General features: G+C 51.4%; 1 protein-coding gene across 10 annotated transcripts in view; it reads right to left on the bottom strand.

The window, feature by feature from the left end:
• Positions 1-24,202, bottom strand: part of cplane1 (ciliogenesis and planar polarity effector 1) — a 375,338-nt gene extending 351,136 nt beyond the window's left edge. For 8 of the 10 annotated variants that reach the window (XR_009512997.1, XR_009512998.1, XM_059974072.1 and 5 more), the window contains exons 1-4: positions 24,152-24,202; positions 15,992-16,100; positions 10,138-10,273; positions 9,493-9,612 (exon numbers count right to left, since the gene is read on the bottom strand). Coding sequence is in view for 8 of the 10 variants with exons in the window: in XM_059974072.1 (XP_059830055.1) it covers positions 9,493-9,612; positions 10,138-10,273; positions 15,992-16,072 (337 nt within the window). In the remaining 2 variants the exon portion in view is untranslated. Of the gene's footprint in view, positions 1-9,492; positions 9,613-10,137; positions 10,274-15,991; positions 16,101-17,238; positions 18,253-24,151 lie in introns of those variants that run through there. The other 2 variants (XM_059974073.1, XM_059974074.1) reach the window with 2 other exon arrangements.
• Between the last annotated feature and the right edge of the window lie 1,300 nt (positions 24,203-25,502).

Here is a 25,502-nt window from a genome sequence, read left to right as displayed (position 1 = left end):
GGATTGCTACCTGTGCCACGTGCGAGTGAGGCGAAGAATAGAATGATTATGCACATTAATACGAGGCTGAGAGCATGGTGCAGGAAGGAAGGGTTCAGGTTTTTGGATAATTGGTCTTTGTTCCAGGGACATTGGGATCTGTTCCGAAGGGACGGTCTACATCTGAACCGGAGGGGTACTAGCATTCTTGCAGGAGTGTTTGCCAGTGCTGCTCGGGGGGGTTTAAACTAGATGTGCAGGGGGCAGGGATCCAGATCCAGAGGGTTGGTCAGAAGGAGCATGGGATTAAATGTGTAGAAGGTTTGGGTAATCTTGAGAAGGTCATCAAAATTCAGGGTGCAATTAGCCCGATGGAAGTTCAAGGAGCTGGGTTAGGTACAGTAGACAGTCTTTTAAGCAAAGAGAGGAGGAATGGGCTAAGAATTCTATACTTGAATGCACGTAGTGTCAGAAATAAGGCAGATGAGCTTGAAGCAGATGAAAATGGGGAACTACGATATTGTTGGGATAACGGAGACATGGCTGCAAGGGGATCAGGCCTGGGAATTGAGTGTACCAGGGTATACCTGCTATCGTAGAGACAGAAATATGGGAAGAGGGGGTGGGGTGGCCCTGTTGGTAAGGAATGAGATTCAGTCCTTAGCAAGAGGTGACTTGGGAACAGGGGAAGTAGAGTCTGTGTGGATTGAGCTGAGGAACAGCAAGGGTAAAAAGACCCTAATGGGTGTTGTGTACAGGCCCCCAAACAGTAGCGTGGATATTGGGTACAAGTTGATTAGGGAGTTAACATTGGCATGTGCTAAAGGTAATGTAGTCGTTATGGGAGATTTCAACATGCAGGTGAACTGGGAGAATCAGGTAGGTGCTGGACCCCAGGATAGGGAGTTTGTGGAGTGTCTAAGGGATGTATTTTTGGAACAGCTTGTGCTTGGGCCAACCAGGAACGAGGCTATTTTGGATTTGGTGATGTGTAATGAACAGGAATTGATAAGTGATCTTGAAGTAAAGGAGCCATTCGGAAGTAGTGATCATAACATGTTAAGTTTTTATCTACAATTTATGAGGGATAAGGGCAGATCAGAGGTGTCAGTGTTGCAATTAAATAAAGGAGACTACGGAGCCATGAGGGAAGAGCTGGCCAAAGTTAAATGGGCGGATGCCCTGGCAGGAAAGACAGTGGATCAGCAGTGGCAGATATTCTTGGGCATAATACAAAAGATGCAAAAGCAGTTCATTCCAATGAGAAGGAAGGATTCAAAGAGGGGGAAGGGGCCACAGTGGTTGACAAAGGAAGTCAGAGATTGTATAGCATTAAAGAAAAAGAAGTATGACAGGGCTAAGATGAGTGGGAATACAGATGATTGGGAAAGTTTTAAGGAGCAGCAGATCTTAACTAAAAAAGCAATACGGAGAGAAAAAATCAGGTATGAGCTCAGTCTAGCCAGGAATATAAAAGGGGATAGCAAAAGCTTTTTTAGCTATGTGAAGAGAAAGAAGATCGTTCAGAACAATGTTGGCCCCTTGAAGAATGAATTGGGAGAAATTGTTATGGGAAACAGGGAAATGGCAACAGAATTTAATGCGTACTTTAGATCTGTCTTCACCAGGGAGGACACAAGCAATCTCCCAGATGTATGGATGGGCCAGGGTCATAAGATATCAGAGGAATTGAGACAGATTGACATTAGGAAAGAAACTGTGATGAGTAGACTGGTAGGACTGAAGGCTAATAAATCCCCGGGTCCAGATGGTCTGCATCCGAGGGTTCTAAAAGAGGTGGCTCAGGAAATTGCGGATGCATTGGTAATCATTTTCCAATGTTCCTTAGATTCAGGATCAGTTCCCGAAGGTTGGAGAGTGGCTAATGTTATCCCACTTTTCAAGAAGGGAGGGAAGAAGAAAACGGAGAACTATTGCCCTGTTAGCCTAACGTCAGTCGTGGGGAAGATGCTTGAGTCCATTATTAAGGACGAAATAGTGGCACATCTAGATGGCAGAAATAGGATTAGGCCGAGCCAGCATGGATTTACCAAGGGCAAATCATGCTTGACTAATCTGTTGGAGTTTTTTGAGGGTGTAACAAGGATGTTAGACGAGGGCAAGCCAGTGGATGTTGTATACCTAGATTTTCAGAAGGCATTCGATAAGGTGCCACATAGGAGATTGGTGAGTAAAATCAGAGCTCATGGCATTGGGGGCAGGGTTTCAACATGGATAGAAAACTGGTTGGCAGATAGAAAGCAAAGGGTAGCAGTGAATGTGTGTTTCTCGGACTGGCTGGAGGTGACTAGTGGGGTACCACAGGGCTCTGTATTGGGACCACAGCTCTTTACGATTTATGTCAATGATTTAGATGAGGGCATTGAAAACTATATCAGCAAGTTTGCTGACGATACTAAACTCGGTGGCAGTGTGACATGCGAAGAGGATGTTAGGAGAATACAGGGAGACTTGGATAGGCTGGGTGAGTGGGCAGATACTTGGCAGAAGTCATTCAATGTGAATAAATGTGAAGTTATCCACTTTGGAAGCAGGAACAAGAGGGCAGAGTATTGTCTGAACGGTGTAGAGTTAGGTAAGGGAGAAATGCAAAGAGACCTAGGAGTCCTAGTTCACCAGTCAATGAAGGTGAATGAGCAAGTGCAACAGGCAGTGAAGAGGGCAAATGGAATGTTGGCCTTTGTTACAAGGGGAATTGAATACAAGAGCAAGGATGTCCTTTTGCAGGGCCCTGGTGAGACCACACCTGGAATATTGTGTACAGTTTTGGTCTCCAGGTTTAAGGAAGGACATTCTGGCAGTTGAGGAAGTGCAGAGTAGATTCACTAGGTTGATTCCTGGGATGGCAGGGCTGTCTTACGCAGAGAGATTGGAGAGATTGGGCTTGTACACGCTGGAATTGAGGAGATTGAGAGGGGATCTGATTGAAACGTTTAAGATAATTAATGCATTTGATAGGATTGAGGCAGGAAATATGTTCCAGATGTTGGGAGAGTCCGGTACCAGAGGGCATGGATTGAGAATAAGAGGTTGGTTATTTAAAACAGAGTTGAGGAAGAGTTTCTTCTCCCAGAGAGTTGTGGAGGTGTGGAATGCACTGCCTCGGAAGACGGTGGAGGCCAATTCTCTGGATGCTTTCAAGAAGGAGCTGGATAGATATCTGATGGATAGGGGAATCAAAGGATATGGGGACAAGGCAGGGACTGGGTATTGATAGTGAATGATCAGCCATGATCTCAGAATGGCGGTGCAGACTCGAGGGGCCGAATGGTCTACTTCTGCACCTATTGTCTATTGTCTATTGTCTACATCACATCTTTCTACTGATTTGATGTCATTTTTTACCAGTAGAGCCGTGCCATCCCCTCTGCCTGCCTTCCTATCCCTCTGATACAACATGTAACCTTGGACATTCAGTTCTGAACTACAACCATCCTTTAGCCACGATTCTGTGATGGCCACAACATCATACCTGACAATCTGTAATATTGTAACAAAACCATCCACCTTATTTCTTGTACTCCATGCATTTAGATACAACACTTTGAGTACTGTATTTGCTACCCTTTTTGATTTTGCATCCCGAATGTACTGATACTGACCCTGTTGGCTGCAGCTATGTCCCAGAATCTGCCTGCCCTTCCTGACTGTCTGAGGGCACACTATCTCTACCTTTTTACCATTCGTCCTATCCTGAGTCCCATCACTCCAGTTCCCACTCCCCTGCAGCTCTAACAAACCTGCCCACGAGAATACTGGTCCCCTTCGGGTTCGTGTGCATCCCGTCTCTTTTGAACACATCATACCTCCCTTGAAGAGATCCCAATGATCCAAGAACCTGAAGCCCTGCCCCCTGCACCAGCTTCTCAGCCATGCATTTATCTGCCAAATCATCTTGTTTCTATCCTCACTGATTTGTGGCACAGGCAGCAATCCAGAAATTACTAACCCAGAGGTCCTAGCTCTCTAAAATCTCTTTTCAGGACCTCTTTGCTTTTCCTTCCTACGTCAATGGTACCCAGACATCTGGCTGCTCTCCAACCCTCTACAAACAGTTGTGGATGCGATCTGAGACATCCCTGACCCTGGCACCTGGGAGGCAACAAACCATCCAGGTGTCCCACTCACATCCAGAGAACCTCCTGTCTGTTCCCCTCACTATTGAGTCCCTTATAACTACCACTCCCTTCTCTGTCTTTCCCTTCTGCACCCATGCTCAGTGCCTGTAACCAGTGCTGTGGCATTCTCCCGGGTCGTCATCCCCCACAAAAGTATCTAAAGCAGTATACTTATTTTTGAAGGGAATGGCCACAGGGGTGCTCTGCTCTATTTCCAATATCAGATCAAGTACAGCCTCCCCTCTAGTTGATTTATCTACATATTGTGTCAGGAAACCTTCCTGAACACATTCAATAAACTCCACCCATCTAAACCCCTTGCTCTAATGATCCGAGATGCAGGAGGTATGTGCCGACCCAGACCCTAACAGGGACAGTACACCTAGTACGAGAAATCTGCGCAGAAAGAGAATAGAAAGGCAAGCAGCAAAAAGACCTGAGGCGGACCTAACCACTGAATGGTGTACGGACTCAGAGGATGAAGATATGGGGCTGTGGTATATGCAACTTCCCTAAGAATTGATGAAGAGATTCCTGAACCTCCCCATCCTGATTCAGATGTAGTGGGGGGACTAGCAATGGAGAGGCAGACTCGATGCTAGACAATGAAAGGACTCCAATGTAATTGGGAATGAAGCTGAGCTCAGTCAGGAGACAGGGAGGCCTGAGTTGCTGGAAGGCATGAGTAATGGACAGGGGGAGGACAGGAAAGGTCCTAAGTGCTTGAAACTGAAGATGAAATAAGAAGGCCTCAGGGAATCAGAAAACAGCCAGATAGGCTGGCATATGAAGCACCAGAGAAATAGACTATCCCCATAGTAAGATATATTGCTACCATTTACAAATGAGCTTGGGGTCCGAAAATCACAAAATTCCTTTGAATATTGTGTTATTAATAATGATTTGATAAATTTCACAGTCATGAGGACAACTATTTTTGGTGGGGGAGAATGTAATGCCCTGGTTAAGATTTTTACTGCAAATGCTGTTGGGTATTTCATTTCATAACTTTCTGTAGAAGCAGTGTGCCTTGCTGATAGTGTTTTTGTTTCAGTTAGCAAAAAAGGGCTATGATGTTAACGTAGGAATGCAGTGTCAGCCAATCAGGAGAGTGGAATGGGAGAAGGTTCAAGAGAAAGGTAGGCAGAGAGGATTTGTGATAGATACTGTTGATAGGTTGAGTGAACTCGGCCTTTTCTCTTTGGAGCGACGGAGGATGAGAGGTGACCTGATAGAAGTGTATAAGATGATGAGAGGCATTGATCGTGTGGATAGTCAGAGGCTTTTCCCAGGGCTCAAATGGCTAATATGAGGGGGCACAGTTTTAAGGTACTTGGAAGCAGGTATAAGGGGGAGGTGAGAGGTAGGTTTTTCACAGAGTGGTGGGTGTGTGGAATGCACTGCCAGTGGTGGTGGTAGAGGCGGATGCAACAGGGTCTTTCAAGAGACTCTTGTGTACATGAGCTTAGAAAAATATAGGCTATGTGGCAGGGAAATTCCAGGCAGTTTCTATAGTAGATAACATGGTCGGCACAACATTGTGGGCCAAAGGGCCTATAATATGGGATAGGTTTCTATGTTTCTATACTGGTGGGGTTCATGGAGATGCAGAGAGGAGAAGATTGAGGTGGGGGGGACAGCCGTAGGATTCAGTCCGATGGGAAGGCGCGATTTGAAAGAGTCGGAGATGGGAAGTTGGACCGGTGATCAGTGATGTGAAATCTGTGCCAGGGTAAGGGACACAACCAGCTTTTGGAAGATATGAACTCCAACATGTGCACATTTAGGCTGATTTAATTATAATAGGCTCTTTTATTTTTTTACTTTTCTTTTTCTTCTGTTTGATTAAGCTGAAATTAATAAATACCACTTTGTTATAACTGTGTATGGTGTACGATCTGTTATTTCTTGCCAACGAATAATTTATATATTTACAAAGAATTTGCTCAAATCGGAGTTCCGTTAGTCGAAACATCCCAACTTTCCGGTTTGGTGGCCCAAATCATACCGACACTAGACGTACATTGTTTCAGTGTCTATCAGCAGAGCCGGCTAACAAGCCAAATTTTTATACAAGCCCAGTAAGGGGAGCACAAGTGATCATATAATCAAATTCACCCCGAAATTTGAGAAGGTGAAATTAAAGTCAGATGAATCAATATCAGAGTGGAGTAAAGGGATTTACTGAGGTATGAGAGAGGGAGTTGGCCAAAATTGTTTGGAATGGAACACTGATAGGGATAACAGCAGAGCAGCAATGGCTGGAATTTTCGAAAGCAATATGGAAGACACAGGATATATACATCCCAAATAGGAAGAAGTATTCTAAAGGAAAGATGATACAACTGTGGCTAACAAGAGAAGTCAAAGCCAACATATAAGCCAAAGGGAGGGCATGCAATAGAGCAAAAATTAGTGGGAAGTTGGAGAATTGAGAAACTTTTAAAAACCAACAGAAGACAACTAAAAAGTCATTAAGAAGGTAAAGATGAAATATGAAAGTAAGCTTGCCAATAATATTAAAGAGGATACCAAAAGTTTCTATGGATACAATAAGTGTAAAAGAGAGGCGAGAATGAATATCAAACCACAGGAAAATTATGCTGGACAGGTAGTAATGGGGGACAACGAAGTACCAGGTGAACTGAATAAGTATTTTGTATCAGTCTTCACTGTGGAAGACACTAGCAGTATGGTGGAAGTTCCAGGTGTCACGGGTCATGAGGTGTATAAAGTTACCAATCCCAGGGAGAAGGTCAGAAACATAGAAAACCTACAGCACAATACAGGCCCATCGGCCCACAAAGCTGTGCTGAACATGTCCCTATCTTAGAACTACCTAAGCTTTACCCATAGCCCTCTATTTTTCTAAACTCCATGTGGCCATCCAGGAGTCTCTTAAAAAACCCTATCGTTTCGGCCTCCACCACCACCACCAGCAGCCCATTCCACGTATTCACCATTCTGCATAAAAAACTTACCCCTGACATCTCCTCTGTACCTACTTCCAAGCACCTTAAAACTCTACCCTCTCATGCTAGCCATTTTAGCCCTGGGGAAAAGCCTCTGACTATCCACACGATCAATGCCTCTCATCATCTTGTACACCTCTATCAGGTTACCTCTCATCCTCCATTGTGCCAAGGAGAAAAGGCCGAGTTCACTCAACCTATTCTCATAAGGCAAGCTCCCAAATCCAGGCAACATCCTTGTAAATCTCCTCTGCACCCTTTCTATGGTTTCCACATCCTTCCTGTAGTGAAGCGTCCAGAATTGAGCACAAGTTCTTGGGAAATTGACATCTCTAAAGGTAGATAAGTCACCTGAACCAGATGGTGGACACCCCAGGGTTCTGTAAGATGTAGCTGAAGAGATTATGGAGGCATTAATAATGATCTTTCAAGAATCACTAGATTCTGGAATGGTTCCGGAAGACTGGAAAATTGCAAATGTCATTCCACTCTTCAAAGAGACAGAGAGAGGCAAAAAATAAATAAACTATAGACCAGTTAGTCTAACCTCTGTGGTTGGGAAGATGTTGGAGTCAATTATTAAGGACGAGGTCTCAGGGTACTTGGAGGCACATGATAAAATAGGCCGTAGTCAGCATGGTTTCCTCAAGGGAAAACCTTGCCTGACAAATCTCTTGGAATTCTTTAAAGAAATAACAAGCAGGAGAGACAAGAGAGAATCGGTTGATGTTGTGTACTTGGATCTTCAGAAGGACTTTGACAAGGTGCCACATGTGCGGCTGCTTAGCAAGCTACGAGGCGATGGTATTACAGGAAAGATTCTAGCATGGATAAAGCAGCAGCTGACTGACAGAAGGCAAAGTGCAGGAATAAAGGGACCTTTTTCTGGTTGGTTGCTGGTGACTTGTGGTGTTCCACAGGAGTCTTTGTTGGGACTGATTCTTTTTACGTTACATCAATGATATGGACGTTGGAATCGATGGCTTTGTTGCAAAGTTTGCAGGTGATTTGAAAATAGGTGGATGGCAGGCAGTTTTGAGGAAGTAGAAAGGCTACAGAAAGACTTAAAAGATCTGAGAATGGGCTAAGAAACGGCAGATGGAATACAGTGTCGGGAAGTGTATGGTCATGCACTTTGGTAAAAGAAATGAAAGGGTTGACTATTTTCTAAATGGAGAGAAAAAAAAACAGTTGCAAAGACTTGGAAGTGTTTATACAGGATTCCCTAAAGGTTAACTTGCAGGCTGAGTCTGTGGTGAGGAATGCGATGTTAGCAGTCATTTCAAGAGGACTAGAATATATAAGTAAGGATGTAATCTTAAGACATTGTAAAGCACTGGTAAGGCCTCATTTGGAGTACTGAGAGTGGGTTTGGTCCCTTTAGAATGGATGTGCTGAAACTGTAGAGGATTCAAAGGAAGTTCATAGAAATGATTCCAGGATTGAAAGGCTTGTCATATGAAGAGTGTTTGATGACTTTGGGCCTTTATTCACTAGAATTCAGAAGAATGAGGGGTGACCTCATTGAATGGTGAAAGGCTTTGATAGAGTGGATGTGCAGAGGATGTTTCCTATGGTAGGAGAATCTAAGACCAGAGGACACAGCCTCAGAATAGAGGAGCATCTTTTTAGAACAGAGACAAGGAGAATTTTTTTTAGCCAGAGAGAGGAAAATATATGGAATTTGTTGCCACAGGCAACGGTGGAGGCCAAGTCTTAATGTATATTTAAGGCAGAAGTTGAAAGATTCTTGATTGATCAGGGCATGAAGTGATGTAGAGGGAAAGCAGGAGATTGGGGTTGAGAGGAAAACTGGATCAGCCATTTGAAATGGCAGAGCAGACTCGATGGAGCAAATGGCCTAATTCTGCTCCTATATTTTACAGTATTATTGTCCTATGGACTCTGGATAACAGGCCATCGAATCAAATTCCATCACGCATGAGCCTCCCCATCATCAAGGACACCTTCAAAAGGTGATGCCTCAAGAAAATAGCATCTATCATTAAGGACCCTCATCATCTTGGACACACCCTCTTCTCATTATTACCAACAAGGAGGAGGTACAGGAGCCTGAAGAGCCACATTCCACAATTCACAAATAGCTTCTTCCTCTCCGCCATCAGATTTGGAAATGATCCATTACCTCATGAACACTGCCTATTTCACTCTTTCTGTACTTTTTAATACATATTCCTATTGTGATTTCACGACACATGTCAGGAATAATAAACCTGATTCTGAAGATCCTATTTGTAGACGATGATAGCACCCAGAACAGGATGGTTGTTGTGGGATCAGGTGCCAGAACCAGCATCTCCTCATGGGAGGGCTGGGGGGGCGGTGGGAATGTTGGGCTCTGTCCTGGCTTTGTCCAATTCAATCGTCTGCAATGTACGTACCCTGGGCAGCTGCTGTCAATGTGCCCACCTCTTCCACTGTCCCCACCGTCTTCAGACAGTCCGCATCTTTCTTCCACAGGAAGAGTTCTCCTGTCGTCAACACTCCTGCCAGCCAGGTACCTGCATGACCAGAGAGAGAGAGACAGAGACAGAGCTGCGGTAAGGGAGCACAGTCAGTATTTCACACTTAAACACTAACAGTGTACGCAGAATCATCAGCACAGTCAGGATTTTGGACCGGTGCATGAATGAAGAAAAAAATGGAGGGCTATGTAGGACGGAATGGTCAGATTGATCTTGGAGTAGGTTAAAAGATGGGCAGAACATCGCGGGCCAAAGGGCCTGTACTGCGCTGTAGTGCTCTATGTATGTTTGAGAGATAGAGACACAAATGGGTAAGTTTGCAGATGACGTCAAAACTGGTGGTACAATGACAAAGGTTGTCTAGCGTTACAAGAAGATTTGGATCAGCTGGGAAAGTGATTCAAGGAATGGCAAATGCAATTTAACACAAAGTGTTGCATTTTAGGAAGTTAAACCAGGGTAGGACTTGCACAATGAATGGCCCAGATCGTTCAAGATAGAGACAAAGAAACAACCATGCTCTGATTTCATCTATCCTTGAGCCCAATGACTTAAACTTACCGCTGGCAGAGGTGGCAACACTCAGCACGTTCTTCAGCAGGGGCTGCACCTTGGGTATCTTCCTCTGTGTCCGGCCTGTAGACAGGTTGAGCACGCTCAGTTGCTGCTCATCACTCAGTAGAATGGCCTCCTTCTCCTGCAGAATAACAGTAACCATGTCAATGACCCAAGATTCAGGATGGTTTAATGTCACCTCTAGTACACAGGTGTAAAGGAGAATGGCCTCTTTCTCCTGCGGGGTAACAGTAACCACGTCAATGACCCAAGATTCAGGATGGTTTAATATCACCTCCAGTACACAGGTGTAAAGGAGAATGAAATCATCGTTACTCCAGATCCGACGAAGCACAAAAAACACAATAATAATAAAAACATAATAAATACAGCATAAATACATAAGATCGTTAATATACACAGATTGATTGTCTGTCCATAAAGTGACGCTGGGTACAGGTGTGTCTGTCCATAAGGTGACTGACAGGAAATGATAAAGTGCTGGTGGTGGGTTAGTGGGTGGAGGTGTTGATCAGTCTTACTGCTTGGTGAATGTAACTGTCTCGTGCTCCTGGTGTGAATGCCACGTAGCCTCCTCCCTGATGGGATGGAACAAACTGGCCTTTTTCCAGCAGCTTTCAGTGTACATGTCCTTAATGGAAAACACAGAGATGAAGGAGTTGGAAACTCAACCTGATCTCAATCCCTAATCACACACTGTCCTCCAGCAGGCCAGTATTAACTAACTACCAGGAAGTACCCTGGGAGTGATCAGGTGAAACGGGAGTAAGGAAACCTCCTATTGATTACCACCTCCCCACCTGCTGAATCAGTGATCCTTTATTTGGGTCTTCAGGTGTCTCTATCTCCTGCCTGATGGTAGCTGCGAGAAGATGGTGGGCATTTCTGACTTGTGTTACCTTCTCACAGATATTACCAAATTGTCCATGTCATGTAATGGGCTGACCACTACTCTCCACAGCTTTTTATGTTCTTGCTCATTCAAAATGCCATACCAGGCCGTGTTGCAACCAGGCCACATTGGATTGAGTGCAGCATCAAGCAAGCCAGTAAACTGGAATTCAATGGGCAAGCACGGGAACATTATATAGCAACATGGAAATTTGCCCTTACAGAACTCACAAATCATTCCCCAGATAATCTGAGATAAAGACTAATATTCCCTCTGAAGAAGCAGATGTTAGAAAAAGAATAAACAAAAATATTTCAGAATCAGGTTTAGTGTCACTGGAATTTGTGATGAAATATGTTGTTATGCAGCAGCTGCACATTGCAATTCATGAAAAAAGTAACTATATATAGAGTGAATTCTGGTTCATTGGGCCATTGGTTAATTGGGGCAGCCATTTATTTGGCTCAACTCTTAAAGAACAAAACCTAATCGAGAAAATGATCAGGATGTCAGGGATACTTTTTTTCACACAGGAAGTGTGTGGAATGTACTGCCAGTGAGAGTGGTAGAGGTGGATACAATAGGGTGTTTTAAGAGACCCTGAGATAGGTACATGGAGCTTAGAAAAACAGAGGCTATGCAGTAGGGAAATTCTAGGCAGTTTCTGGAGTAGGTTACATGGTTGGCGCAACATTGTGGGCCAAAGGGCCTGAAATATGCTGAAGATTTCTAGAACATAGAAATCTAAAATCGGCAGCATTCCCTTTCTCTATTTGGGACACAACACCACCTAATTGGGACAGGACACTGTTGCTAAACAATGTCTCACTAGCTCCAGTCACTTGCTCTTGCATGGCTGTTACAGTTTTTAAATAGCATCCTGATGAAGGTCTCGGCCTCGAAACGTCAACTGTTTACTCTTTTCCATTGCTGATGCCTGGCCTGCTGAGATACCCCCAGCAATTTGTTTGTGATGCTATTCACTGTATGTTTTGATGTACCTAAGGCCAGAAGACATAGGAGCAAAACTAGGCCATTTGGCCCATTGAGTATGCCTTGCCATTCCATCATGAATGATTTATTAACCCTTTCAACCCCATTCTCCTAACTTCTCCCCATAACCTTCCACGCCCTGACTCATCATGAACCTGTCAAGCTCCATCGACTTGGCCTCTACAGCTATCTGTCGCAAAGAATTCCAGAGATTCACCACTCTCTGGCTAAAGAAATTCCTCCTCATACTGCAATTTGTGAGGGAGAAGCATAAGTCACATCTCTCAGTATCGCAATGGAATAAAGGGAATTACAGAGGCATGAGAGAGCTTACCCAGGTAGACTGCGGGAGGTTATTGGCAGGGATGTCAGCAGAGCAGAGATGGCTGAAGCTTCTGGAAATAGTTCACAAAACGCAGGATACAGATGTCCCACAGAAGAATTTCTCAAATGGGTGGGGTAGGCAACTGTGGCTGACAAAGCAAGTTAAGGACTGCATAAAGCCATGGAAAGGGCATACAAGGTAGCACAAGTGAGTGGGAAGTTGGATGATTGACAAGCTTTTAAAATCCAACAAAAGGCAACTAAAAAAGCTATAGGAAGGGAAAAGATGAAATACGAAGGCAAACTGGCTGATAATATAAAGCAAAAGTTTTTCCAGTTATATAAAGAATGAAAAGGAGGTGAGAGTTGATATTGGACTACTGAAAAATGATGCTGGTGAGGTAGTAATGGGGGACAAAGAAATGGCAGATGAACTACATTGGTACTTTGCATCAGTCTTCACTGTGGAAGATACTAGCAGTGTGCCAGAGGTCAATGAGTGTCAGGGAGCAGGAGTGAGTGCCATTGCTATTACAAAGGAAAAAGTGCTAGACAAACTGAAAGGTCTTAAGTGGATAAGTCACCTGGACCAGATGCACTACATCCCAGAGTCCTGAGAGAGGTTGCTGAAGAGATTACAGATGCAGTGGTCATGATCTTTCAAGAATCACTTGATTCTGGCATGGGCCCGAGGAATGGAAGATTGCAAATGTCACTTCACCCTTTAAGAAGGGAGGAAGGCAAAAGAATGGAAATTATAGGCCAGTTAGCCCATCCTCAGTGGTTGGGGAAGTGTAAGAGTCTATTATTAAGGATGAGGTTTCAGGGTGCTTGGAGACTCATGATAAAATAAGTCAAAGTCAGCATGGCTTCTGTAAAGGGAAATCTTGCCTGACTAATCTGTTATAGTTCTCGAGGAAGTAACAAGCAGGGTGGACAAATAAGAGGCAGTGGGTGTCATTTACTTGGATTTTCAAAAGGCATTTGATAAGATGCCACACACGAGGCTGCTTAACAAGACAAAATCCTATGGCATTACAGGAAAGATACTGGCATGGATAACTGAATGGCTGACAGGCAGGAGGCAGAAAGTGGTAAAAAAAAAGGGAGCTTTTCTGGTTGCCAGTGACTAGTGGTGTTCGTCAGGGGTCAGTATTGGGACCACTACTTTTCATATTGTTTGTCAATGATTTGGATAATGGAATTGATGGCTTTGTGGCAAAGTTTGTGGATGATACAAAGATAGATGGAGGAGTAGGTAGTGCTGAGGAAGCAACGCGATTGCAGAAGGACTTGGACAAATTGGAAGAATGGGAAAAAACATGGCAGAAGGAATACAGTGCTGGGCAACACATGATAATGCACTATGGTAAAAGGAACAACAGTGTGTAGTATTATCTAAGTGGGGAGGAGGTTCAAACAGCCGAGGGGCAGAGGGATTTAGGAGTCCTCATGCAAGACTCGCAGAAGGTTAATTTACAGGTTGAGTCTGTGGTAAAGAAGGCAAATGCAATGTTGGCATTTATTTCAAGGGGAACAGAACATAAAAGCAAGGGGATAATGCTGAGGCTTTATAAGATACTAGTCAGGCCACATTTAGAGTACTGTCAACAGTGTTGGGCCCCATGTCTCAGAAAGGAAGTGTAGTCATTGGAGAGATCCCAGACGAATTTCACGAGGATGACTCCGGGAATGAAAAGGTTAACATAGGAGGAGCATTTGGCAGCTTTGGGCCTGTACTCACTGGAATTGAGAAGAATGTGGGTGTGGGGGATCTCATTGAAACCTACTGAATGTTGAAAGAACCAGAAAAGGTGGATGTGGGGAGCATGTTTCCTATGGTGGGGGTATCCAGAACTAAAGGGCACAGCCTCAAAACTGAGGGGTGACCTTTTAGTACAGAAGTAAGGAGGAATTGTATTAGGCAGAGTGTAGTGAATCTGTGGAATGCTCTGCCACAGACTGCAGTGGAGGCCATCTGTGAGCATACTTAAAGAAGAAGTTGATCATTTCCTGATCGGTCAGGGCATCAAAGGACATGGCGAAAAGGCAGGTGTATGGGGCTGAGAGTGGGATCCGGGAACAGCCATGATGGAATGGCGGAGCAGGCTCAATGGGCTGAATGGCCTAATTCTGTTCCTATGTCTTATGGTCTTACCTCTGTTTTAAATGAACATATCTCTAGACTGTGCCATCTGGTCCTAGACTCCCACACAATAGGAAACATCCTTTCCAAATCTACTCTACTTAGGTATTTCAATATTCAATAGGTTTCAATGAGATCTCACCCCCTCATTTTTCTAAACTCCAGTGAGTACAGGCCCAAAGCTGCTAAACTCATTCCTAGAATCATTCTTGTGAACTTCCTCTGGACCCTCTCCAATGCCAACATATCGTTTCTTAGATAAATGGACCAAACTGCTCACAATACTCCGTGTGGTGTGAACCACCGGTGCCTTATAAAGCCTCAGCATTACATTCTTATTTTTATTTTCTATTCCTCTTGAAATGAATGCTAACATTGTACTTGCCTTCTTCACCACCGACTTAACCTGCAAATTAATTTTTATGAAATCCAGCACGTTTCCCAAGTCCCCTTGCACCTCAGACTTTTGAGTTTTATCCTCATTTAGAAAATAATCTATGACTTTATTCCTTCTATCAAAGTGTATGACTATACACTTCCCTAATCTATTCCATCTGCCATTTCTTTGCCATTCTCCTAATCTGTCCAAGTCCTTCTGTAGACTAAACACTGCTTCCTCAACCCTATCTATCACTCCACTAATCTTCGTATCATCCGCAAACCTAGCCAGAAATCCATGTGCGTTCTCCCGATAACCTTATGAGTTCCATCTGGCTGCTCCTGTTTCCTCCCACATTGCAAAGACATACGGTTTAGGGTTAGCGACTTGTGAGCTGCTATGTTGGCGCAGGAAGCATGGCAACACGATGCCTGGAGGATCGTGTGCAGTTTTGGACTCCTTATTTTAGATACACTGAGATTGGAGATGGTTCAGAGAAGATGCACGAGAATGATTCCAGGAATGGAAGGGTTACTGTATGAAGAACGTCTGGCAGCTCTTGGGCTGTATTCCCTGGAGTTCAGGAGAATGAGGGGGAATCTCATAGAAACATTCCAGATGTTAAAAGGCCTAAACAGATTAAATATGAAAAAGTTATTTCCTATAGTAGGGGATTCTAGGTCAAGAGGGCACCACTTCAGGATTGAAGGACATCCTTTTAGAACTGACATGCGGAGAAATTACCTTAGTCTGAGGGTGGTAAATCTGAGGAATTTGTTGCCACAGATGGCTGTGGAGGTCAAGTCATTGGGTGTATTTAAGGCAGAGATAGATAGGTTCTTGATTAGCCAGGCCATCAGAAGGTATGGGGAGAAGGCAGGGGAGTGGGAATGACTGCAAGAATTGGATCAGCCCATGATTGAATGGTGGAGCAGAGTTGATGGGCTGAATGGCCTACTTCTGATCCTATATCTTATAGTCTTAACTCTAATGGGCTGCCCCAGCACACCTTTGATGATATGATTCGATGTACATGTGAGAAATAAAAGCTGATGCTTAAATGCAGAGAATTACAGGCAGGAGAGATCATGGTCACACTGTTCACCTGTCCAATCCAGTGCAGGCGCGGCCAAGGTTTCTTCTGCTTAATGCTGGCAGACAGAAGCACCTCTAGTTTAAGGTTCATAATGCAAAAGGAACACCTCTGTCAGGCTCTGAAATGGAAACACAACCCATGTCACACAAATACCTTCATCAGCACATTCACCCCTCCACACTGAGACAGGCCACACACTCAGTACACCTACAAATTCTGTCCTCCCTCCAAATGAGACTAGTCTACCTGCTTCTTCACTGAAGAGCAGTGAAATGTCTCTGAGATCTTCCTATTCAGCAGACATGCACTCTCATTACAAAAAGGATGAGGAAGTTTTAGAGAGGGTACAGAGATTTACCAGGCTACCGCCTAGATTGGAAACCATGTCTTGTACGGTTAAACAAGCTCTTTGGGGAGAAGGAGGATGAGAGGTGAAAATATTGGTGTATGAGATAAAATGCATTGATCAAGCTGGTAGCCAGCAACTGCTTCCCAAGGCGGAAATGGCTAATACAAAGGGGCATAATTTTAAGGTGTTTCGAAGAAAGTGTAAGAGGGGACGTCAAAGTCAGATTGTTTTACAGAAAGTAGTGAGTGCATGGAACACGTTGCCAGGAGTGATGGGAGAAGCAGATACATCAGGGACTCTTAGATGGGCACATGGATGGAAGAAAAATGGAGGGTTATGTGGGAGGAAAGGGCTAGATTGATCTTAAAGTAGGTTAAAAGGTCGGCAAGGCATCATGGGCTGAAGTGCTGGTACTGTGCTGAGTTCTACATTACAGCTGGCTGAAAGGCTGGTTTCCAGTTCTCTCACAGCTGATGGAATGGGTTTTAAATGCTGGTCATATTCTGCAGAAGCCCTTCATTCAAGTCACTGCCAAGCCAGCATTCACTGACCAGGCCTAATGCCTTCTTAACCTGCTGCAGCTGGGCAATTCGCAGTGAACATCCCCACTTCTGATGTTCTGATGGGGAGAAGGTCACGGATGAAGCAGCTGAAGGTGGCTGGGCCCAGGACACTCTATTGAGGACCTGCTGCAGTGATGTCCTGGGCTGGGACGGTGGACCTCAAACACCAGCACCCACTTTCCTCTGGGGCTTTATCTTCCTTCAGGCATTGGAATGTTTTCCCACTGATGCCATTCGGCACTCAGGCCTGCTTTCCCATATAATAAGGTGGTGGCCCATCTACTCTTGACTTCAGCACAACTTCTCACTCTTCCCATATACCTGAGGTTCAAATGGCCGAGCACCTACACAAGAGCAACTTCATCCACACAAAGCAAGAATTCCCAGTGGCCACATTCCCATTCCAAATCCTCTTCCGCCACGAAGAGACCACTCTCAGTGAGGGGCAACATCTCAGACTCTGTCTAGGTAGCCTCCAACCTGATGGCATGAACGTCAATATTTCCAACTTCCAGCAATCTTTTCTCTCCCCCTCCCCTCTTCTTCAATTCCCTACTCTGGTCTCCTACCTCTTTTCCTCAACTATCTATCACCTCCCACTGGATCCCCTTCTCCTTTCCTTTTTCCCATGATCAACTTTGCAAAAAGATTCCTTTCTCTCCAGCCCTCTCCTCACATCACAGCGTCTTAGCTCATCCTCCTTCCCCCACATATCTGACTTCATCTGTCACCCTCTGGCTTATCCATATTCCCCTTCCCCCACCATATTATTCTGAAAATCTTCCCCCTTCCTTTCCCGGTCCAAAACATTGACCGTTCCTTCGCTTTCGTGGATGCTGTCCGATCTGCAGAGATTCTCCAGCAATCTGTGTGTCTGGTTCTGAAACTAGAGTCTGGGGATCGGGGGGTGGGGTAAGAGAGGGGAGACAGGGGATCTGGTGGGTGGAGAGGGGAGACAGGATACATGGGGGGTAGGCAAGGGATCTATGGGGTGGAGGGGAGACAGGGTATCTGGAGGGTGGTGTGGGGAGATGGAATAGGGTGCAGACAGTAATTTGGAGGGTCAAGGTGGGTGATGGGATCTGGGGAGAGACAGGGAAACGCAGGGGTGGAGAGGCAAGAGAGGATCTCGAGAGTGGAGACGGGAGACAAGGGATCTGGAGATGTACAGAGGGGAGACAATGAATCTAGGTGGCGCAGATGGGAGACAGGGGATCTGAGAGCTGGAGAGAGGAGACGAAATGGGAACTGGGTGGTGAAGAATGGAGACGGGGGGATCTGGGTGGTGGAGATGGGAGACGGGCGATCTGGGTGGTGGAGATGGGACTTGGGATATCTGGGTGGTGGAGATGGGAGACGGGGATCTGGGTGGTGAAGATGGGAGACGGGGGATCTGGGTGGTGAAGATGGGAGATGGGGGATCTGGGTGGTGAAGATGGGAGACGGGGGATCTGGGTGGTGAAGATGGGAGACGGGGGATCTGGGTGGTGGAGATGGGAGACGAGGGGATCTGGGTGGTGGAGATGGGAGACGGCGATCTGGGTGGTGGAGATGGGAGACGGGGATCTGGGTGGTGGAGATGGGAGACGAGGGGATCTGGGTGGTGGAGATGGGAGACGGGGATCTCGGTGGTGGAGATGGCGACTTGGGAGATCTGGGTGGTGGAGATGGGAGACGAGGGGTCTGAGGGGTGGTGAGAGGAGACGAGAGAGGATCTGCAATGCAGACAGGGGAGAAGGGGGATCTGGGTGGTGAAGATGGGAGATGGGGATCTGGGTGGTGAAGATGGGAGACGGGGGATCTGGGTGGTGAAGATGGGAGACGGGGATCTGGGTGGTGGAGATGAGAGATGGGGGATCTGGGTGGTGGAGATGGGAGACGGGGATCTGGGTGGTGGAGATGGGAGACGGGGGATCTGGGTGGTGGAGATGGGAGACGGGGGATCTGGGTGGTGGAGATGGGAGACGGGGGATCTGGGTGGTGGAGATGGGAGACGGGGATCTGGGTGGTGGAGATGGGAGACGGGGATCTGGGTGGTGGAGATGGGAGACGGGGATCTGGGTGGTGGAGATGGGAGACGGGGATCTGGGTGGTGGAGATGGGAGACGGGGATCTGGGTGGTGGAGATGGCGACTTGGGAGATCTGGGTGGTGGAGATGGGAGACGAGGGGTCTGAGGGGTGGTGAGAGGAGACGAGAGAGGATCTGCAATGCAGACAGGGGAGAAGGGGGATCTGGGTGGTGAAGATGGGAGATGGGGATCTGGGTGGTGGAGATGGGAGATGGGGATCTGGGTGGTGGAGATGCGGGATCTGGGTGGTGGAGATGGGAGATGGGGGATCTGGGTGGTGGAGATGGGAGACGGGGATCTGGGTGGTGGAGATGGGAGACAGGGGGATCTGGGTGGTGGAGATGGGAGACGGGGGATCTGGGTGGTGGAGATGGGAGACGGGGGATCTGGGTGGTGGAGATGGGAGACCGGGGATCTGGGTGGTGGAGATGGGAGACGGGGATCTGGGTGGTGGAGATGGGAGACGGGGATCTGGGTGGTGGAGATGGGAGACGGGGGAGATCTGGGTGGGGGAGATGGGAGACGGAGATCTGGGTGGTGGAGATGGGAGACGGGGATCTGGGTGGTGAAGATGGGAGACGGGGGATCTGGGTGGTGGAGATGGGATAAGGGGGATCTGGGTGGTGGAGATGGGAGACCGGGGATCTGGGTGGTGAAAATGGGAGACAAGTGATCTGGGTGGTGGAGATGGGAGAGATCTGGGTGGTGGAGATGGGAGACGGGGATCTGGGTGGTGGAGATGGGAGACGGGGGATTTGGGTGGTGGAGATGGGAGACGGGGGAGATCTGGGTGGTGAAGATGGGAGACGGGGGAGATCTGGGTGGTGAAGATGGGAGACGGGGATCTGGGTGGTGGAGATGAGAGATGGGGGATCTGGGTGGTGGAGATGGGAGACAGGGGGATCTGGGTGGTGGAGATGGGAGACGGGGATCTGGGTGGTGAAGATGGGAGACGGGGGATCTGGGTGGTGAAGATGGGAGACGGGGGATCTGGGTGGTGGAGATGGGAGACGGGGGATTTGGTTGGTGGAGATGGGAGACGGGGATCTGGGTGGTGGAGATGGGAGACGGGGATCTGGGTGGTGGAGATGGGAGACGGGGATCTGGGTGGTGGAGATGGGAGACGGGGATCTGGGTGGTGGAGATGGGTGACGGGGATCTGGGTGGTGGTGGTGGAGATGGGAGACGGGGATCTGGGTGATGGAGATGGGAGACGGGGATCTAGGTGGTGGAGATGGGAGACGGGGATCTGGGTGGTGGAGATGGGAGACGGGGATCTGGGTGGTGGAGATGGGAGATGGGGGATCTGGGTGGTGGAGATGGGTGACGGGGATCTGGGTGGTGAAGATGGGAGACGGGGGATCTGGGTGGTGGAGATGGGAGACGGGGATTGGGGTGGGTGGGTGGAGGGGGGAGACGGGGAATGGGGTGGGTGGGTGGAGGGGGGAGACGGGGAATGGGGTGGGTGGGTGGAGGGGGGAGACGGGGAATGGGGTGGGTGGGTGGGTGGAGGGGGGAGACGGGGATTGGGGTGGGTGGGTGGAGGGGGGAGACGGGGATTGCGGTGGGTGGGTGCAGGGGGGAGACGGGGAATGGGGTGGGTGGGTGGAGGGGGGAGACGGGGAATGGGGTGGGTGGGTGGGTGGAGGGGGGAGACGGGGATTGGGGTGGGTGGGTGGAGGGGGAGACGGGGATTGCGGTGGGTGGGTGGAGGGGGGAGACGGGGATTGCGGTGGGTGGGTGCAGGGGGGAGACGGGGAATGGGGTGGGTGGGTGGAGGGGGGAGACGGGGAATGGGGTGGGTGGGTGGGTGGAGGGGGGAGACGGGGAATGGGGTGGGTGGGTGGGTGGAGGGGGGAGACGGGGAATGGGGTGGGTGGGTGGAGGGGGGAGACGGGGATTGCGGTGGGTGGGTGGAGGGGGGAGACGGGGAATGGGGTGGGTGGGTGGAGGGGGGAGACGGGGATTGCGGTGGGGGGAGACGGGGATTGGGGTGGGTGGGTGGAGGGGGGAGAGGGGGAATGGGGTGGGGGGGTGGAGGGGGGAGACGGGGAATGGGGTGGGGGGGTGGAGGGGGGAGACGGGGAATGGGGTGGGTGGGTGGAGGGGGGAGACGGGGAATGGGGTGGGTGGGTGGAGGGGGGAGACGGGGAATGGGGTGGGTGGGTGGAGGGGGGAGACGGGGAATGGGGTGGGTGGGTGGAGGGGGGAGACGGGGAATGGGGAGGGGGGAGACGGGGAATGGGGAGGGGGAGACGGGGATTGCGGTGGGAGGGGGGAGACGGGGATTGGGGTGGGAGGGGGGAGACGGGGATTGGGGAGGGGGAGACGGGGATTGCGGTGGGGGGGTGGAGGGGGGAGACGGGGATTGGGGTGGGGGGGTGGAGGGGGGAGACGGGGAATGGGGAGGGGGAGACGGGGATTGCGGTGGGAGGGGGGAGACGGGGATTGGGGTGGGAGGGGGGAGACGGGGATTGGGGAGGGGGAGACGGGGAATGGGGTGGGGGGAGACGGGGATTGCGGTGGGAGGGGGGAGACGGGGATTGCGGTGGGAGGGGGGAGACGGGGAATGGGGAGGGGGGAGACGGGGAATGGGGAGGGGGAGACGGGGAATGGGGAGGGGGGAGACGGGGATTGGGGTGGGAGGGGGGAGACGGGGATTGGGGAGGGGGAGACGGGGAATGGGGTGGGGGGAGACGGGGATTGCGGTGGGAGGGGGGAGACGGGGATTGCGGTGGGAGGGGGGAGACGGGGAATGGGGAGGGGGGAGATGGGGATTGGGGTGGGTGGGTGGAGGGGGGAGACAGGGATTGGGGTGGGTGCGTGGAGGGGGGAGACGGGGAATGGGGTGGTGGGGGAGACGGGGATTGCGGTGGGGGGGTGGAGGGGGAGACGGGGAATGGGGTGGGGGGAGACGGGGATTGCGGTGGGAGGGGGGAGACCGGGATTGCGGTGGGAGGGGGGAGACGGGGATTGGGGTGGGAGGGGGGAGACGGGGAATGGGGAGGGTGGGTGGAGGGGGGAGACGGGGAATGGGGAGTGTGGGTGGAGGGGGGAGACGGGGATTGCGGTGGGAGGGGGGAGACGGGGATTGCGGTGGGGGGGTGGAAGGGGAGACGGGGATTGGGGTGGGGGGGTGGAGGGGGGAGACGGGGAATGGGGAGGGGGAGACGGGGATTGCGGTGGGGGGGTGGAGGGGGGAGACGGGGATTGGGGTGGGGGGGTGAGACGGGGATTGGGGTGGGAGGGGGGAGACGGGGAGGGTGGAGGGTGGGTGGAGGGGGGAGACGGCGAATGGGGAGGGTGGGTGGAGGGGGGAGACGGGGATTGGGGTGGGGGGGTGAGACGGGGAATGGGGAGGGGGTGAGACGGGGAATGGGGAGGGGGGAGACGGGGAATGGGGAGGGGGAGACAGGGAATGGGGAGGGGGGAGACGGGGAATGGGGAGGGTGGGTGGAGGGGGGAGACGGGGATTGCGGTGGGGGGGTGGAGGGGGAGACGGGGATTGGGGTGGGGGGGTGGAGGGGGGAGACGGGGAATGGGGAGGGGGAGACGGGGATTGCGGTGGGGGGGTGGAGGGGGGAGACGGGGATTGGGGTGGGGGGGTGGAGGGGGGAGACGGGGATTGGGGAGGGGGAGACGGGGATTGCGGTGGGAGGGGGAGACGGGGATTGGGGAGGGGGAGACGGGGATTGCGGTGGGTGGGTGGAGGGGGGAGACGGGGATTGGGGTGGGGGGGTGGAGGGGGGAGACGGGGAATGGGGTGGGTGGGTGGAGGGGGGAGACGGGGATTGCGGTGGGTGGGTGGAGGGGGGAGACGGGGATTGGGGTGGGGGGGTGGAGGGGGGAGACGGGGATTGCGGTGGGTGGGTGGAGGGGGGAGACGGGGATTGGGGTGGGGGGGTGGAGGGGGGAGACGGGGAATGGGGAGGGGGAGACGGGGATTGCGGTGGGAGGGGGAGACGGGGATTGGGGAGGGGGAGACGGGGAATGGGGAGGGGGAGACGGGGATTGCGGTGGGAGGGGGAGACGGGGATTGGGGAGGGGGGAGACGGGGAATGGGGAGGGGGGAGATGGGGATTGGGGTGGGTGGGTGGAGGGGGGAGACGGGGATTGGGGAGGGGGGAGACGGGGAATGGGGAGGGGGGAGATGGGGATTGGGGTGGGTGGGTGGAGGGGGGAGACGGGGAATGGGGAGGGGGAGACGGGGAATGGGGAGGGGGAGACGGGGATTGGGGAGGGGAGACGGGGATTGGGGAGGGGGAGACGGGGATTGCGGTGGGAGGGGGAGACGGGGATTGGGGAGGGGGAGACGGGGAATGGGGTGGGGGAGACGGGGATTGGGGAGGGGAGACGGGGATTGGGGAGGGGGAGACGGGGATTGCGGTGGGAGGGGGAGATGGGGATTGGGGAGGGGAGACGGGGATTGGGGAGGGGAGACGGGGATTGGGGAGGGGGAGACGGGGATTGGGGAGGGGGAGACGGGGATTGCGGTGGGAGGGGGAGACGGGGATTGCGGTGGGAGGGGGAGACGGGGATTGGGGAGGGGGAGACGGGGATTGGGGAGGGGGAGACGGGGATTGCGGTGGGAGGGGGAGACGGGCAATGGGGAGGGGGAGACGGGGATTGGGGAGGGGGAGACGGGGAATGCGGTGGGAGGGGGAGACGGGGATTGGGGAGGGGGAGACGGGGAATGCGGTGGGAGGGGGAGACGGGGATTGGGGAGGGGGAGACGGGGATTGGGGAGGGGGAGACGGGGATTGCGGTGGGAGGGGGAGACGGGGATTGGGGAGGGGGAGACGGGGAATGCGGTGGGAGGGGGAGACGGGGATGGGGGTGGGAGGGGGGAGACGGGGATTGGGGAGGGGGAGACGGGGATTGGGGAGGGGGAGACGGGGAATGGGGAGGGGGAGACGGGGATTGGGGAGGGGGAGACGGGGATTGGGGAGGGGGAGACGGGGAATGGGGAGGGGGAGACGGGGATTGCGGTGGGAGGGGGATCAGTGATGGCTTACCGAAGGGAGGGTGGCGGTGGGAATGGAGGGAGTCCCGGAATGCCGGGCTGTGCATGGGGATTGCAGTGGTAAGGGCGGATCGGGTGGGGGTTTCGTGCAAGTCCGGATCGCCCATCTCCCTACCCAAACCCCCGAGACCCCTCCGGCCTCCCCTCCCGCCCCGCCGACTCACCGCCGCCCGCCGCCCGCCGCCGCGCAACGTCCCCGGCGGGAGGGAGTCGGCATGGCAACCGCCAACGAGCCGGCCGTGCGTCAGGGCAAGAGCGTCGCCGGGAAACCACTGGAGGACCAGGAGGGGAGAGCGAGTGGGGTCGGTGTGAGAGAGAGGGAGGAGGGCGTGTGCGGAGGGGGTGGTGTTGGCGGAGGGGAATATGGATGTGAGGGGGGGTAAGGGAATGGGGAGAGTGGGGGAGGGGTGGAATGGGGAGAGTGGGGGATGGGAGGAATGGGGAGAGTGGGGGATGGTAGGAATGGGGAGAGTGGGGGAGGGGAGGAATGGGGAGAGTGGGGGAGGGGAGGAATGGGGAGAGTGGGGGAGGGGTGGAATGGGGAGAGTGGGGGATGGGAGGAATGGGGAGAGTGGGGGATGGTAGGAATGGGGAGAGTGGGGGAGGGGAGGAATGGGGAGAGTGGGGGATGGGAGGAATGGGGAGAGTGGGGGATGGTAGGAATGGGGAGAGTGGGGGATGGTAGGAATGGGGAGAGTGGGGGAGGGGAGGAATGGGGAGAGTGGGGGAGGGGAGGAATGGGGAGAGTGGGGGAGGGGAGGAATGGGGAGAGTGGGGGAGGGGAGGAATGGGGAGAGTGGGGGAGGGGAGGAATGGGGAGAGTGGGGGAGGGGAGGAATGGGGAGAGTGGGGGAGGGGAGGAGTGGGGAGGGGAGGGGGAATGAAATGAGGAGTGTGAGGGGAGGGGGAGGGAGTGGGGTGTGTAGGGGAAGGGAAAATGGATGTGAGAGGGGGAAGGGAATGGGGAGAGTGGGGAGGGGAGGGGGAGGGAATGGGGTGTGTAGGGGAAGGGAAAATGGATGTGAGAGGGGGAAGGGAATGGGGAGAGTGGGGAGGGGAGGGGGAGGGAATGGGGTGTGTAGGGGAAGGGAAAATGGATGTGAGAGGGGGGAAGGGAATGGGGAGAGTGGGGAGGGGAGGGGGAAGGGAATTAGTGTGAGGGGAGGGAAGGGAATGAGTGTGAGGGGAGGGGGAAGGGAATGGGGTGTGTAGGGGAAGGGAATATGGATGTGAGAGGGGGGAAGGGAATGGGGAGTGTGGGGGAGGGAAGGGAGGGGAAGGGAATGGGGAGTGTGGGGGAGGGAAGGAATGGGGAGAGTGGGGGAGGGGAGGGGGAAGGGCATGAGGATTGTGAGGGGAGGGGGAGGGAATGGGGTGTGTAGGGGAAGGGAATATGGATCTGAGAGGGGGAAGGGAATGGGGAGAGTGGGGGTAGGAAATATGGATGTGAGGGGAGTGGGGTGAGGATGGTGGTGGCATAACGGGAAATGCATGTTTGTGGAAGGGGAGTGTTGG

This window comes from Hypanus sabinus, chromosome 7 (assembly GCF_030144855.1).
Source record: "Hypanus sabinus isolate sHypSab1 chromosome 7, sHypSab1.hap1, whole genome shotgun sequence".
In the NCBI taxonomy this organism is placed as follows: Eukaryota; Metazoa; Chordata; class Chondrichthyes; order Myliobatiformes; family Dasyatidae; genus Hypanus; species Hypanus sabinus.
This window is presented reverse-complemented; position numbering and strand designations above follow the sequence as displayed.